Source organism: Orbicella faveolata, unplaced genomic scaffold (genome assembly GCF_042242905.1).
Source record: "Orbicella faveolata isolate gen_17 unplaced genomic scaffold, um_ofav_v1 contig_46, whole genome shotgun sequence".
NCBI lineage: Eukaryota > Metazoa > Cnidaria > Anthozoa > Scleractinia > Merulinidae > Orbicella > Orbicella faveolata.
The window spans coordinates 18,412,501-18,429,364 of NW_028301576.1; the positions used below are offsets into that span (position 1 = coordinate 18,412,501).

Below are 16,864 nucleotides of genomic sequence, written 5' to 3' on the forward strand. Positions count from 1 at the left end.
ACACTTATGCAGGATAGAAAAAATAGATTTTTTCAAACTTTGTCAGGGAGGAGGTTTTTACTAACTTATTTCAAAACCGTAACTTTTAGGTTGTTTGGATTTTTATTTTCTTCGCTTCCTGTCACCGCACTTTTTATTTTCGCGCGTTAATTTTCGCGCTGCGCCCCAACTAACTGAACGCCCGGAAGAGGCTAGGTCAAACTCAACTTCTAGTCATGAAAGATGGATTTATTTGACATCATAATAAGGCTAGGAGCATCAAGAAAACATTCTGTGAGAGATAAATCGACTGCTTTGAATGTTTACATCTTTCAAATATTACATGTAACTGAGCGGTAGCGGCCCTGACCGGAAGTCACTCTTGAGAGTCGATCGACTACACTTAAATCGTTTGAATTATCCCGTAAATCGGGAGTCCACAATCTTCTTCATTCATTTGAGGTCAGTAATTATCATATACTTGTGATCATTTTGTTCCGCTAATAACAGGAAAAAGCGCCAGTTTCACAGGTAAACGGTCCTTCAGCTGTTTACATAACATGTCGAAAGATGGAATGTCGAGAGTAAACCTATAAAACTTATAACTTATTACCTTACAAAATTATAAGGTTTATAAGAAGTTTAAGTCTTGTTCAATTCGTACCCCCAAGACCAATACGTGCAGAAATAATTTGTTCGCGTGTAGATTTGCAGCGGATGAAGTTAATTATAGAAGAGCTGGTTTTGTAGCCTCAGGCTGCAAGTCCGCGCGTACAGGTTTGAGCCAGACGTCATTTAAAGTCTTTCGAGTTTCCAGTTTGCTTGCATAAAGAGAACAGATTAAATTATTAATTATACAACTACAGAGTAACAGCCATTTTTCGGAAGGACGAACGATCGAAGTGTGGTTTCATGACCGATAGAGACACCGTTAATTTTTTGTTTTGTTTGCGGCTTTTTCTGTTTGGTTGCTACACAATCGACCTGTCAAAGTCAAATCAAAGTGATTCACGGCTTTTTGTCTTTGACTTTAATTGAGTTCCAGAATAAAGATAGCCTTGCGAGAAAATCTAAATGACATTGTTTTAAAATGACCATGTGTCGGTTAAACGAATCAGCTCAAAAATAGCTCACAGAACATCGTCTCACAATCGGAATCTCATAAGGTAAATATGTAAAGACTGTCGCCAAAATTCTGGTCACGGCAATTTTTCTTATGCGAGATATGCGAAGAAATTTTTTACCCAAATTTACAGAGATTTGTATCGAGACGCCATGCTGGTGCCCATCCGTATGAGCACCAACATGGCGGCCGGAAACCAGCAGAAACATCTCTCACTGAGTTTTCCTACAAAAGCGTGAATTTATCCCTCGGAAACACTAAAACATTAAAATAATACTTTTTTAAGACATGAACTGTTCAGGTAGACAAGTTCCCCGAAATAAGTCACTTTTTTGACAATCATGACAGCTCTCTAGGCCGTCATGTAAATGCCGCGTCACGCAAAAGCTTAGAAATTCAAGCGTAGTGTATCACAAAACCAAGAACCCGTTCGGAGCGAAAATTTGTATGAATATTAGTTTTCAGCTGCTCTTATACATCATTAAAGTAAAATCTCAGGAAGATCAATAGTTTCGTTGTTTGAATTTTAGTGACCTCATGTGAAAACCAGCTATAGTGTGCAAATAGCTACAAATATGACTACAAATAAACAGCTCAGCTGACGGGCAGTTTGTCCAGCCTTGCTTTATTTATGAATTAATCTGTACACCATCGAGGGATTGTTGTTGTTTTGGCAATAATAATTTCAAAACTTTTACTTACCTGGCAGTTTTCCTGTAAAGGGCAGCAATCATCTTGTCCACCACTGATTGTATTATTTCTCCATCAGCGACTCTGTTACTCCAGGACCACACTCTTCCTTTGCTTCCCATAAAAGTATCATCTTGAGGGAACACGTTGGATAGATCAACTAGGTAAACCCCATTGTATTTGTCGATCTTGTCTCTGGAAACAACTTGACTTGACTTGTACGTGCATTGTGGAAGATAACCCACTTCGCTAATCAAAGGAAGAGCGAAAAAGTTCGAGAACTTTTCCCATGCTATCTGTGAGATTGCAAGACGCTCAGCAAGTAGTTGGTTCAGGGCATCCTGTTTTGGGGAAACCACGACATCATCGGAACATAGCGATAGGTATTCAGAGCTGATCAGTTTAAAGTCTGTGACGCCAGGATTTGACCAAAAAACTTGCACAAATCCGACGCCTTTGCCTTGTTTATGAATGACTTCGATGTAATATTGACTTCCTTTGCGAAGATTTATGTCGCTCGAAATTTGATTAGGGTATTTATTTAGCTCGTTCTTTTTCGTGCAACTTGCAGCACCCTCAATAAACACACTGGCAATTAGCTGTTTCTCATCGGGATTTTCGCTTGCACTGAGCCACAACTCTGATGAATCATCGGAGGCTATCGCAAAGCGATGTGATCCATTCCTTGCTGGGTTTAGGAAACCAACTATCGTTTGACCGTATTCTATTTTGTTCTCCTCGATTTGAAACTCAGAAAACTCACGAATGAACTTCTTTTCGCTTGGATAACTAGGATAAAATGGCGAGTTTCTCAACACTTTCACTTCGTCGCCGCACAAATCACGCCAGATGGAAACTGTTAGTTGACCTTTTCTTCCTTCGTCACTTGCATCCGTGGAATTTTGTTCCTCGCCAGTGAAATTTACACCAGATTCATCAGTGAAGAAGACACTAGTTCTTCTTGAATAACTAACACTGTTCTTTTTGAATAAAATAGGAGCAAAAAAGAAAAGCAAACAACAAGACAGTATTATTACCAGAAGCTTGAGCGGTCTCCTCCGTCTTCGGGAGGGTACAGGCAACCAAAAAGAGCCATGGCGAAGGTAAAACCGATACACGAGCGCGAACATCGTCCGTCTTGCAACCATCTTTTATTTCAAACAGAGTGAAGAAGGTCGGTGGAATCCGGCTTTACCTTCACTAACACCTGTGGACATCCCTTTACACTGAACTGAACTCGATAATTTCGGACATTTTTGGCTGTGCAGACGAAAAGCTCTTACAGTAGTCGGACTCAAGTGGAGTGTCGACAAAAGCTCTCATACAAAGTCGTTCTCCCGCTGTAGACATTGTCGCAGTTTTGTCGCAATTCTATGCAAATCAGTTGGCCGCCAAAGTTTTCTACAGGCTTTGTCATAGTCACCTGTACAGCATAATATTAACCTAGTAGCGCCAACATTCCACTGATCAGTTCTTCAGTATTCAAACAAACGAGCATAACTCGTGCATTACAGTAATTGTAAAGTTTCAACCTGCAAAACATTAGAGCTTTTCCCCATAAAGAACCTTACAAATGGTAATATGCATTTCACGACCTTAGGTATGTAAATGAGATGGCAATTGTCTCTCGTTCAAGAAAAAGTCGCACGCCCGGATGTAAACTGGCGTGATTTTGCTGTATATTATATTCAGCTCGCTGCGTTTGTAAATACCTTATGAAACCAGACAAATTTTCTCAAAGCTAATTGTTGCTTCTCAGATAGAGTTGCCTGAATTTCAGCCGCCTCCTCCGCTCGCTAAGTCACTCGGGGAGAGAGATGTCTGAAAGCACTGGTCGATAACGCTTCCGGTGACTTCACTACCCAAAAACCTGGTAGTGCTTCTGATTGGTTGCCGTGTTAATTTATTCGCCCGACTCGAACAATTCAGAATAATTTTATTGCCAAATTCGCGAGTTCAAGATGGCAGAAGAAAATCGCGGGCTAATGCAACAAGACTTAAAGCCGTTTCTGGTGTATGCTCGACATTCATAATAATAATAATAATAATAATAATAATAATAATAATAATAATAATACATAATATTTTAAAAGGAGGCCTCCAATCACCATAAGGTGGTTTTCAGGAGGGTCCTCTGAGAAAATAAATGTTAAACCTTTAAAGTACATTAAAATCTAAAATACAATAAAAAGGACAAAATCTATGCGGTAAGCTAACTAAGATTAAAAACTAAAACTAAAACAAGAATTAAAATACTACTCCAAAACTTAATCCGCAATAAGAAAAGGCACTTTCAGAATTTCTTAGCAGAAGCGATGTATTCTTAAACTTGCCTACGGGATATGGAAGGTCCTTAATATATCAGATGGCTCCACTCGTGGCAATTGAACTTTCAAAGCAGCACAGCCGTTTTCCAAACGAAAGCATAGTTGTTATTATTTCGCCAATGCTTTACAGTGGTTATCAGTTATCAATCACACGCGACCCTCAGCACAAAAACGACTTTAAAAAACCTAAAAATTGGTGCACGTCAATCATCTCTGCTTCCTTGCCGACTGTATGCAAAATTTACCTGAAGAAAAGTGTGAAACCTTGCAGCAGTCCACTCGTAAAAATTATCATTTTACTTTCGGTATGTACGGCTAGCTCACTACATTGGCATTTAACATTCCTTGAAATTTGTCGGGTTTTTCAACGACCATTCACATGCATGAATGACCCCGACGAGTCAAGCAAATCTGCACGTGAACGAACAAATTACTTCTGCACGTATTTTTCTTGGCGCTACAGACTAAACAATATTACCTTACAAAATTATAAGGTTTATAAGAAGTTGAAGTCTTGTTCAGTCCGTAGCTCCAAGACAAATACGTACAGAAATAATTTAGTTCGCGTGTAGATTTGCTTGATCTCGGGTCATTCATGCATGCGAATGGCCGTTGAGAAACCCGATCCGCCTGTCTCCAGTTACAAATTTCAAGTATTTAGTGAACTAGCTGAGCATACTGAAAGTAAAATGATAATTTTTACGAGTGGACCGCTGCAAGGTTTAAGACTGTTTTTGTAAATTTTGTATACAGTCGGTAAGGAGGCGGAGATGATTGACGTCCACCAAAACTAAGGTTTTGTCTAGACGCTTTCTGAAGGTCGCGTGTGATTGATAACCGCTGAGGCCTGAGATAAAATTGCATTAATTACCACATCTGACTCGTGACGTCGCCGGACAGCATTATCGCCCAGTGCTTTTAGACCTCTCTCTCCCCGAGTGACTTAGCAAGCGGAGAAGGCGGCTGAAATTCAGGCTACAGATAGAGAAGATCTTTACAAAATCGTTGTAATAAGACTAACGATTCGATCCAACGTTCTTTATTTACAAGATAGCTTTGTCGAGGCTGTTTCTTCTTCGCTGCAGGTCTTAGAATAAAGAAATATATATGGCGTTCATTATAAGAAATGTGCACAATTCTAGGTCAGCTCTTTGAAGTTTTTGACATGAAATAAGAGGCCCTCATAATCGAACGGGCAAGGAATTTACAAGTCTAATGTCATAATGGGTACGTTTGCATCTGTAAGGTTGTTATGCGGAACAACTCTATTGCGCTGAAAAACTCTATATGGAAGCGATGGTCGACGTTTTGGTTGTGCGGTAGGCAAAAGGAAAATAGCATTTCCCGAATTCATGAACATTTGCTGTAATTGCGTCCAGACTAGCGCGGGCATTATTTGTCTGTAATGCGCTTGCGCATTAGTTTATCCATGGGGCTGGGGAATAATTTCCATACGTAAACAATACGTAAATACGGCGGCAGGGTGAGTGAAGAGAGAATCCAATGCACCAAAATAATACATAGATGAGGTTTTCCAGGAGTTATCACCCCAAAGGAAGACGTTGCGGGTAAAAGTAGACCGTAAACTTTATCCCGTGGTTGTAACAGACGTGGACAAGATCGGAAAGCGGGTTCACTGTCTTGGTTATAGTGAGCGATACTGATGGCAAAGATAGAAATTTAAAGATTAAAGATGACATTCTTTTCCAGCGGATGGAACCTCTTTTTATTCCTTCTGCTTCTTCTTTTGACGACCGTGCGGAATTATTTCACGCAGAGCTATATCGTGAAATAAAAAGAAAGTTGTATTCTGGCCGATAGGACGATCCAGCAACTCTCATTGAAATTAGAATTGATCAGGATGTATTTGATGGAGGGCTTGCATCAGCCGGGAAATCACGGAAAGAACGAGGAAAGACTGTGTATCGAATTAATTCAAACCAGGCCTTAGACCATTTTCTGGGAGTCAAATGGGATGAACGTATATTCGATGAAAATTTACTTGTTGATACTGCACGTAAAGGAAGGCGATGAATAGCCCGCGAAATCAGACTTTCGGCCATCCTGTCCTTCTCCCACAGCAGTCACGGTCGCGCTAAATGCGAGTAGCAAAAACAGTGTAATACCTATAATTTGAGCAGCCATTTGCCCCATCGAAATCGGTTGATTAAACTGATGGCGAACGACTGGAAGGAATGGAATAGTGTTCTAAGTTACGCATTCGCTCATTGCAGTCATGAGTGGAGCCTTGCAACTTTCACCTTTTAAGTAGCGATGTCGGGAGAAAATGCACAAGCTATCCCCACTAATCACTTCCTGCCAGTTGTTTGCTACCAGTTAAATCACGTGACGGTCCTTTATTTTACAGTGTGGTTGAAGAGGTCGATTTCCACCATATTTTTTTGATGCTGTTGTTTTGCTCATTGTGAGTGAAAACTGGGGAGAGTACCCGTCCCTGGGGAAGGGGCTGCTGTACTTACGTACTTACTGACTGACTGACTTACTTACTTAACCCTATCACCCCTCCCGGGGTATAGGCCGTCGACGAGAGACCTCCAGAGCCCCATATCCTGTGCCTTTGCCTCTAATTGGTTCCAGGTGATGCCCATCCTTTTGGTGTCTGCCAGGAGGTCTCGGCGCCAGGTGTTTCTGGGGCTACCTCTTCTCCTTTTACCCTGGGGATTCCAAGGCAAGAATAAGGAGACAAGGCTTGTCCCGTGGTACTAGCCACTGGCTTCCTCAGCGTGTGCCCTATCCATCTCCATCTCCTTTTTCCCATTGCCTGTTCTCCTGGGATCCGCTGTGTTCTTTCCCACAGGCTGATATTGCTGATCTTGTCTCGCCAGTGCACCTTTAGGATTCTCCGGAGGCAGCTGTTGATGAAAGTTTGTACTTTGGTGACGGTGGCTTTTGTTATTCTCCATGTCTCGGCACCATAAAGTAAAACTGGTTTTACATTTGATTTGAAAATCCTGATCTTGGTGCGTTGGGACAATTCTCTGGATTTACAGATTGTTTGAAGTTGTCGGAAAACTGTCCTGACCTTGCCAATCCTAGTCTTGACATCTTCATCCCTACCGCCCTGTACATTGATGGTACTGCCGAGGTAAGTAAACGACTCTACCTCATCTAGTGGACTACTTTCCAGCAGGACAGGCTCGGTGCTGGCTGTATTCACTTTCATGACTTTGGTCTTGTGCTTGTGAATGCTAAGGCCTACCTGTGCAGAGATGTCCATCAGGCTAGTTGTCTTGTCCCGCATTTGTTGATGGTTGTGGGAAAGTAAGGCTAGATCATCCGCAAAATCCAGTTCATCTAACTGGAACTAGAATGTCCACTGGATTCCATACCTTCTCTGCTTCGCTGTCATTTTCATGATCCAGTCTATGACCAGTAAGAAAAGGAAAGGGGACAGTAAACAGCCCCGCCGGACACCAGTCTGGACCTGGAACTGTCTGGAAAACTGCCCTTCGTGTATCACTTTGCAGGACATTCCTTCATAATTACTCTTAATCAGGGAACCAGCTTGGTAGGTATTCCATAGTGCCATAGTAGTTTCCACAGGGGCTCCCTATCCACACTGTCGAATGCCTTCTCACAATCAACGAAGTTGATATACAGGGAGGAATACCACTCAAGGGACTGTTCCACGATAATTCGGAGGGTGGCTGTTTGATCCGTGCAAGATCTGTTTTTCCTAAATCCTGCCTGTTGATCGCTGAGCTGGGAATCGACAGTGTCCTTCACTCTTCCAAGATGATCCTGTTGAAAGCGTCTCCAGGCACAGACAGCAAAGTAATTTCTCTGCAGGTGGAACTTTCACTGAGATCACCCTTCTTTAAAAGTTTAATGAGATGACACTCCTTCAGTCAGCTGGTAACTCTTCATCCTCCGATATCCTTGCAAACAGGGTGTATAACATCTCTGCTGTGGTATCTATGTCGGCCTTCAGCGACCCGCAGGAAGGTTGTCCGCTCCTGCTGCTTTGCCATTCTTTAACTTCATAATAGCTTTCCTAATGACTCGGTTTCTCACAGTTAATTGAAAGGTCCGAGTAGCGTAGAGGTAGGTCTGTTCAACAGTTCCTCGAAGTGCTCCGCCTACCTGTTGAGTTGCCCTTCTTTTCCAATGATGGTGTTCCCATCTTTGTCCTTGACTGGTCTTTCCGGTCTCCCATATTTACCGCTCAGCTTACTGGTGGTATCATACCGCTGCTTCATGTTTCCACTCTAAGCGGCTTCTTCTGTCTCCTCTGCCAGGCTATTGATGTAGTTCTGTCTTCCCCTGGTGCTTTGCCTTGTCGTGGCGGGGAAGCTTGCTCGCCCTTGCGACCCCCAGAGGTATACCGGCGTGGGCCTTATGCTCCTGGCAGGTTCGACCATGCCAGATTGGTCTGCGGGAGAGGGTCAGATAAAACAGCACCCTGGACCTACAGTTTACGGGTTGGGCGTGAGGACAGCTTTCTCAACGCGGAAAACAAGTCTAGCTGCAGAAACGCCAACGAGAGACCTTACAAGAGATTCCTTATCTGGAGAGGAAGGATCCTCAGTTAGAAGAAGGATGAAGTCAAGTAGTGAATGCTTGAGGTATCTGGAAGCCACAAGACGAAAACCGCCTTTCTCTTTCCAGAGACACCACCATGGGAACATGGAACTTGAGGACTATGTTCCAAAGCGGGAAGGCCGCAGAAATAGCAGCAGAGATGCAGAGGTACGACACAGCTATGCTCGGAATCAGCGAAACTAGATAGATTCAATCTGGTCTGAAAAGATTGATAAGTGGAGAGATGATTCTGTTCTCTGGACATGAAGAAGAAGATGCACCTCATACTGAAGGCGAAGCTCTGATGTTGTCTAGATCAGCTTAGAAGGCACTTATAATATGGAAATCACATGGGCCAAGGATTTTCAAAGCTGCATTTAGAACAAAACAGAAGAAAATCAAGGTCAACATCATACAGCGCTATGCTCCTACAAATGACAGTGACGAAGAGGATAAGCATGAGTTCTAAGACTGACTCCAGAGTGTCTTAGATAACTGCCTATTGAGAAGACATTACCGTAGTGATGGGCGACTTCAACGCCAAGATCGGAGAGAACAACACCGGCTGAGAAAAGGTAATGGGCAGGCCTGGACTAGGTGAGATGAGTGATAATGGTGAAAAGTTTCCCGACTTTTGTGCCTTGAATGGTCTGGTCATTGGAGGTAGCATCTTTCCCCACAAAAGGATACATAAGGTAACCTGGGTATCTCCTGACAACTCTACTGCAGAGAACAAGATAAACCACATATGTATCAACAAGAAGTTCAGAAGATCTCTCCAAATGTACGACTGAGGAGGGGCGCTGACGTAGCTTCTGACCATCATCTGGTGATTACTAGAGTGAAGCTGAAGTTGAAGACGAACCCCGGTGTGATGACCAGAAGACAGCGATACAACGTAAGCCTCCTAAGAGATAATGAGGAGAGAGGAGAGTATCAGAACATTCTTTACAACAAGTTTCAAGTTCTGCAAGAACTAGTAGCAGAGGACGACATACCCATGGAACATCAATGGAGCAATTTTAAAGAGGTTAAACTCCACGTGCGAAGAGGTAGTCGGCTTTAGGAAACATTAGCACAAGGAGTGGATATCAGCCGAGACATTAAAGAAGATCGAGTCAAGAAGGAGGAAGAAAGCTATACTGAACAACAGTTGCACCAGAGCGGAAAAGGCAAGGGCACAAAAAGAGTATGCAGAAGCCAACAAAGAGGTCAAGAGAAACATCAAGACAGACAAGACAAGAAGGGGCTACTGTACTCTTCCTTTATTTCTTTCATTTATAGAAAACCATGATAATGGTGTTCAAACTCTTAAAGTAGACCGAAAAATATAGGACTGTAAATAATCACTGTACATAAGTTTCTGATTTCTTTATTCAATTCATTGCGTCAAAGACAAGCGTATATACGATTTCCCATGGTTTTACACGGCATATAGTTTCTTGTCTAAACTAATTCGAATTACTCGAGTACTGATGAGTTTCTGACTTGCCAGACGGAATTTGCTTGTCTTACAACAGCTCTGCACCATAAATTTACTTCCATCACAAACCTTCAGATCCTGTCCCGATTAAAATACGCTGAACGACAAGTTATCGCACTTTATTGCCTGTAAACATGAACATGAAGGGGCATTTACACTGGGCCGCGAACAGTAATTGATTTATTTTTTTTAATTATCATTTTTTTTTTCTTTAACTATCGTTTTTGTTTATTTCTCTACTTAATTTTACATATTTTCCCATAAATATTGTAATTTTTTATGTTCAAGGATGTTCCGGAATGTTCCATGTTCCTGGTTTCATCGATCCGCTCTGGTTGATTTAGCGAGAGCATACGCTGACAATTGTCTATCGATTACAAGTTTGAATTTTTTTGAAAATGCACCATCGAATTGCGTACTTTTTTAGCTCTTCGTTTATCTGTGCGGCGTTTTCAAATGCTTCTTTAAGGGTTACGTTTTATGAAAACGTTGGCAACATATGGAATTTTTAACGAACGGATTCACCTATACAAAATATTACTAGGATAGTTTGTCTCCATTGATTCATCTTTCATATTTTAAGATAAAAACCCTGGAGATCACACTGATTTACGTCCTTGGGCCCCAATTTTTTTTTTTTTTTTTCTTTTTTTATTTCATTCCTTAAACAAGTATTTCATTATGTGTCCGCGCAGGGGCGGGGCAGAAGACTCCTGAAATTTTCGTATAGGCATCATCCAACAAAAAATGACGTCACATCCGGTTTAAACTGCGCTTCGCGGCTCGTTTCACAAAGCGAGAAAATGGCGTTTCGATTACTCGTGGTTTCCCTCTATTTGTAAACCATCAGTTTCGTTTCATTTTATATTGAGTATGGAAGGATGTTGCAGACACATTACTTCGACTTTTGAAGCAAAAATTTCGGGAAAAGAGAAAAGTTTATTATTGTTTTGAAGCAAAATAACGGAGAGCCTTCCGTCATCGTCGGGCGAATTTTACACATTTGTAAAACTGGTGTTGTTCCGACTTTTGGTTCTTGTTGTTCGTGATTTAGTGATAACAATAAGTGCAATAGCCTATAATGTTAACAACAACCTGAATGAAGTATTGCTGGCCATAGTTTGCACTGTGTACTACGGGAACATAATTAACAGAAGCCGTTTAGCTCCGAAAGTCGCTGTCACCAGAACTTTTGTTACTCTTGGCTCACGTGTATTGGTAGAAGAGACAAGCTGGATCGCATGCTGAAGGTCAGTATCCCACATTCCTACATCTCTCGTTGAAGATTGTTGTTTTCAGTAAGATACAGTACATATGTATCGGTAGTTTGGGGTCATCAGTCTCTTTCTCTTTGGTGAGTGCTTTTAAAACGCCCAGTAAAAACTTGATTCACGGCATGGAAACTTATGCCTCGCTGGATCGAAATTCGAGCAAGATTTTTGAGTTCTAATCCTCTTTAAAAGTAATTAAATCAATTATTCAAATCCAAGCCATCAGAGGGAATCTGCCATTGAAGCTGCCCTAAGTTAAGGTCCTGTTCATGGACCTTCCCCTTTGAAAATCGTGGGGGTGTTCTTTGAGGCAACACAGGTCCCATTTGTATGGTCTCGGGTACCCGGGATAACCCTCCCCCTGAGGCAACTTTATCAAGTGTTTGTATGAGAAAATGTAGCCCATGTAGGCCGAGTAAAAGTTGACCCTGCATGATTATTCGTAACTCCTATTGAATAGTCAAATGTGCAACTAGCCCTCTTTGTTTAAGTTTCCCTCACTCATTTGATCAGAGTGGGTTTTGCTGAGTTAATTTTCTCTTCTTTGATACAAATTGCTGCTTTAAATCTTAAATCTAGGCATTACGTGACACTCGCCATGCTGAGAGTTGTTCCAGTTAGGCGAGCCAAAGTGTTTATGTATACTCAAAGAAAAGTTGTTGGTTACTTTAGCTGCCAAGGCGAGTCAACTTGCCCACCTGAATTGTCTCACCCCCAAGTCTGGTTCGCCATCCTTGTGTAAACGGTTGGTTGAATTTTGCAAAGAAATAAGTGAAAAGTTAGCTCCGCCAGGGTAACTCGGGGAAAGGGTTGTCTCTGGTACACAAGAGCCATTCTATTTTATTTCCATTTTCCCTCTTCCTCTTCCAACTGATTATGCAAAATATACTGTCCAAACTCTTTATGGGTACTGGTGTTTGAGAGTGTCATCTTTATCACTACTGTGGAATGTACCTCACCATAGAGCCACCCCCGTTAACACAGCCACCTAGTTATTATGGCCACTCTATTCTGGCTCAAACAAAATCTCAGTCGGTCATTTTCTCATTTATTAATTATACAGTCAGATTTTTGAGACCTGTTGGTGACCATATTAACAGAATTCTGGCACATTGTAGGAGTAATTTATATACAATTTACAGCAAGCAACAGGCATCATTTTGTTAGTGAAGTCCCATGCATATATGTAACTCTTGATTATTTTGAGATTTTATCTTTATTATGTCATCAAGGCAGTAATATTTTGATTCCTGCTCCAGTGATAGGGGGGGGGGGGAACTCTCCTCTATGTGCTATATACAGCTGTGCAGCCCCAAAGGGTATGGTTATTCAGCCGTTTTGGTCATAAATACTCTAGGGTAAGGCTTTTGCCCTCTAGTCTTTAATTTGTTATGTTTTTTAGAATAAGCTACCTCAATTTTCATCATTATTGATAAGACCATCAACAAAAGTCCTTCAAAACTTATGTTTAGGGCAACTGTAGCAGTCGCAACAGTCACAAATGGGGTAGGGAAAATCACAGATTATGGTCATAAATAGGTTAAGAGTTTAACTTTTGTGAAGAGGGCTGCACTGACCACCACCCAATTTTTTCTGGGATGTACAAAACACATTTTCTTAGCAGTTACTACAGTCTTGCTTTAGTAAATCAAAATAGTACTTGCTGCCAGGTACTTTATAAATTAAAGTATAACCCCTCCAGAAGCCTTCACAAAGTACATGTAATATCTGGTGCTAACAATTTTTTTTTGCGGCTGATTAAAATTTGGTATTAAATTGTACTGAACTGGTGCAGATTTAATATACATGATATTTTGTCACACTTAGTTCACTTATTTTAAGACTACTCAGCAGCAACTAGTACCTCTTGTATGACCATGCAGTAACAGTATATTCCAAACAAAAAAAAAGTACATGTATATTTATTACTATCCTGCCTGGAAGAGTGTGTAGAGAGAGCACACAGTGCAGTGCCCTACTGTATGCCTTTTGTTAGGTATAATAATCTTAAATTTAGAAGACTCATATTGATCTTAGAATTCACAAAAAAGTTGATTTCTTGGCAACTCTCCTTTAGCTGTGTCACTTCATAATAAATTAGCAGTTTGGTATGTTGTAGCATAGAACTTTAATTAATTAAGTTATCACACTGGTATCACAGAGGTCATGGGTTAGAATCCAGTTCACACCTAATTTTTTTCAGGCTATAATTTCACCTTTGCTTAAGTTGTGTATAGTACGTTGCAATGATCAATCATGTCTTTATAAGTTGATCAATGTATATATGTCCCACTGACTTATACTTCAACATTTTATCTTAAAGTTTGTTTATTTGTTTTATTGTGTGGTTCTAGAAAATGTCCATACCCACCCCAAGGAGATTACTGGAAATTCCAGGGATGGGGAGGGTCTCAAAAGCCAAACTTTTTAAAGAAATTAAAGTATTAATAAAAATTGGAATTTCCATAGGGAGGGATGGGGAGATCTCTGTTTAATAAATACATAAATAATATGTACAGACCCATTATCTGATGTGAAGACTGTGCAATATATCCTGGCCAACGAGTTGTCAAGGTGTAGCATCCTTGTTATCAATTTCAAGTACCAAATTAAAGAAGATCAGCATGTTAGATGGGAGAGGGGAATTTTTCAAAATATCATAAACTAAAAATATATATATTTTCCAAACTCAATCATGTTAGTAGTGTTAGTGTCTATTTATTTATTTATTTATTTATTTATTTATTAATGAATACCTGTGAAGAGATAGTCATACATTCTTGCAAATATTCTGGGAGTCTCCCACATACCATTTAGATCATCCAGTCCCCCAGGAAAGTTATGAAATTTATTGTCCAAGTAAACTACTGAACCATGGGCTCCAATGGGGACAGTGCTATTACGATGCAATTTGCAGATGTGCTACATAATATGAGCTTAACAGTTTTGTTACCATGGCAACAGACTGCATTTCAGACCATCCCTGATATTCTAGGCTTTTCTGGCCACCTCATGGTCTTGATTAATGTTTTTCAAGCTGAAAATCACTGCATTATTGAAGTTGGGTTAGAGGGAACTGGAAAAGATTGAGTTGCCAATTGGGAACATATTTTTATAGCCATATTAGTGTGTTGCCTGTAGAACTATAAGGCTACCAAGTTTCAATGATCTCTGCTGTATATATGGTCTGCACTTGATGTAATATTGGGTTTGGTGTATGACATCATCAGTCCTCTCATTTGCATATATTTTACACATTTTAAACTTAAATATCTCCAGAATTAATGCAAATATTTGTTAAGGTAAACAGCATTTGTAATCTATAGTGGAATTCTATTTGATACTCCTAAAAATTCTGAATCAAGGGGTAAACATTTGATGATAGTAGCATGCCAAATCATTGAGGTGAATTTATGCTGCTGACATTTACATGTACTGTAAGGTGTTGAAGAGAATTTTGCAGGGGAATTTGGTGTGTTTATTGAATTGCCAGAGGTTGGTTGGCTGGTTTTGTTATTGCTTTGTCATTATCTTCCATGTATTTTTTTTTTAAAGAAGAGTGGTTGGTGGCAAAAGCAAAACTGGCAATATTCTCACTTACCTGTGTTTCTAAAGTCATGTTTTTAGGTTTTTGTGGTCAATCTATTAGTAGTTGCACTGTCTTAAATTACAATAGAAAAGATGTGATATTATTATGTAAGTTATACTTTGGTATCGTTCATACCAAAATTATAGTATTTTCTGGTTCAATGTTTGCCTCTGCATTAATTTGATTAAACTACTGTAGTTTATTTTTTAATGGAATTTAATTCTGTCAAAAGGGAGGTGGGAATCTGAGAACAATAGCTGTGAACTAGACCAACAAATATACAGAAATCTACCACCATTGCTTTCATGGCTGAGTGGAGATGAATCTAAGTCAGACTGAAATTAGAAAAAAAATTACTGATTTATTGGAGAGTTGAAATGGGATCCTGGCTATGGGAGAGTAGGAATTGGGGCTGAGGGGGGTGGGTGGTGTGCTTGTGAATTTAAGAACCTCTCTTAAAGTGAAAACAAACTGTAGGTTTGAAAAGTTTAAAGCGAGGTTAAAAATTATACTTTAATATATCTTGTTTATTAAGGTGGTAATGAGCATAATGCCCACTTAGGGTGAGTCATTGAAACAATGACATAATTTATGTTTGTCTTTTCTTAGGTGGTTACCTCCTGGCATATACACCCCACACAGGCATACAATGTTATGATTAGATGATACAACCTGCTTTCCCATGTTTAACATACACGTAAGAGTATTGATCAGTGGACCAGTGTACAAGTGTGATTTCTCTACTGATAATGAGAATTATAATAAAGATACAAAGCCACTCTGGTGTGATTTATTTAATTATTGCTTAATGGTAAAGTGAACCAGTTAAACCAAAGGTTGCACTCTGTAAGATCAGGTGAACAAAAATTAAATAGAAAATTTCACTACATCAATTTTATTAATTAAGTATACCTCTCTGCAAAATATAGTTGGTATTTTGTTGTACTGGTAAGAATATAATTTGGAAATTTTTTATGGGAAATGTTTCCATTTAAAAATGTAGCTCAGATGCCACAACTATAGTTCTCCTTTCTGTGGTGTTTTCTTTTGTGGTAAATTGTGAAAACAAATTATGTTGACCTACATGTAAGTTAAAAAAATATACAAGTAGTAGCTCTTCTGAAAAAAAAAGTTAATTTGTTGTTGTTTCTTCCTGTTCATTTTTTGCTTGAACATTTTTATTTTCCTAATAAGTAGTTTAGCTAGCCATAAAAATGTTTTGTTGTCTCAGACCATTTTCAAGATAAAAAAGTGATTTGTATATAAAATTTGAATTTTTTGGGGGGGGAGGGGTGGGGACCTTTTCAGAATTTCCCTACAAAGATCACAAGGTACAAGGGAAGAAGCAAAAATAGAATTTTAAGTGTTAAAACATATGTTTTCATCATCAGTTTGGGCCTCTCTGTGAAGCTGCATAGTATACTTGAGGATCATGTTATACCCATTTTAATTCAAAATACAAATGGAAACTTGCATTGAAAATCACTTAATCTCTTGGCACTGTTTTGTTTTTTAATAATTGCCTTTTTTCACAAAACAATAATTTGAACATCTTTGTTTCACAAGCTGGGAGGGGGGGGGGGGTATTCTACAAAGTTTTAAATGGAAAGGTCTTATCTCGAGGTCCATTACCCCTTACCCTTTTGTATACATTTGTACCATTTTGATAGAAATGGCACCTCTTTTGTCAACCTTACATTGCGAAAGGGTTAATGTACCCCTTTAACAAACCTATTTAAGAATACTGCATCCCTTTTCTATTCCCTTGGAAAAAAGTTAATAAATAATATTATAGAATCTCTTCATTCTGGCTGAGGAGAGTAAATGAGAGCTTTTCAACAACATTTTAGAACCAGAAGA

At 39.8% G+C, this 16,864-nt stretch overlaps 1 protein-coding gene and 1 long non-coding RNA gene across 2 annotated transcripts in view; one reads left to right on the top strand and one right to left on the bottom strand.

The window, feature by feature from the left end:
• LOC149098738 (beta-1,4-N-acetylgalactosaminyltransferase 3-like) overlaps positions 1-3,308 on the bottom strand; it is a 13,443-nt gene extending 10,135 nt beyond the window's left edge. Inside the window, exon 1 of the mRNA XM_089278123.1 lies at positions 1,805-3,308. Coding sequence (XP_089134249.1) covers positions 1,805-2,940 — 1,136 coding nt within the window. The 5' untranslated portion in view covers positions 2,941-3,308. The remainder of the gene's footprint in view (positions 1-1,804) is intronic.
• A 7,468-nt stretch (positions 3,309-10,776) lies between these two features.
• LOC149098739 (uncharacterized) lies at positions 10,777-15,782 on the top strand. The gene is made up of 2 exons (XR_016203697.1): positions 10,777-11,394; positions 15,614-15,782. It is a non-coding gene; the product is annotated as an uncharacterized LOC149098739 (long non-coding RNA).
• The last annotated feature ends 1,082 nt before the right edge of the window (positions 15,783-16,864 follow it).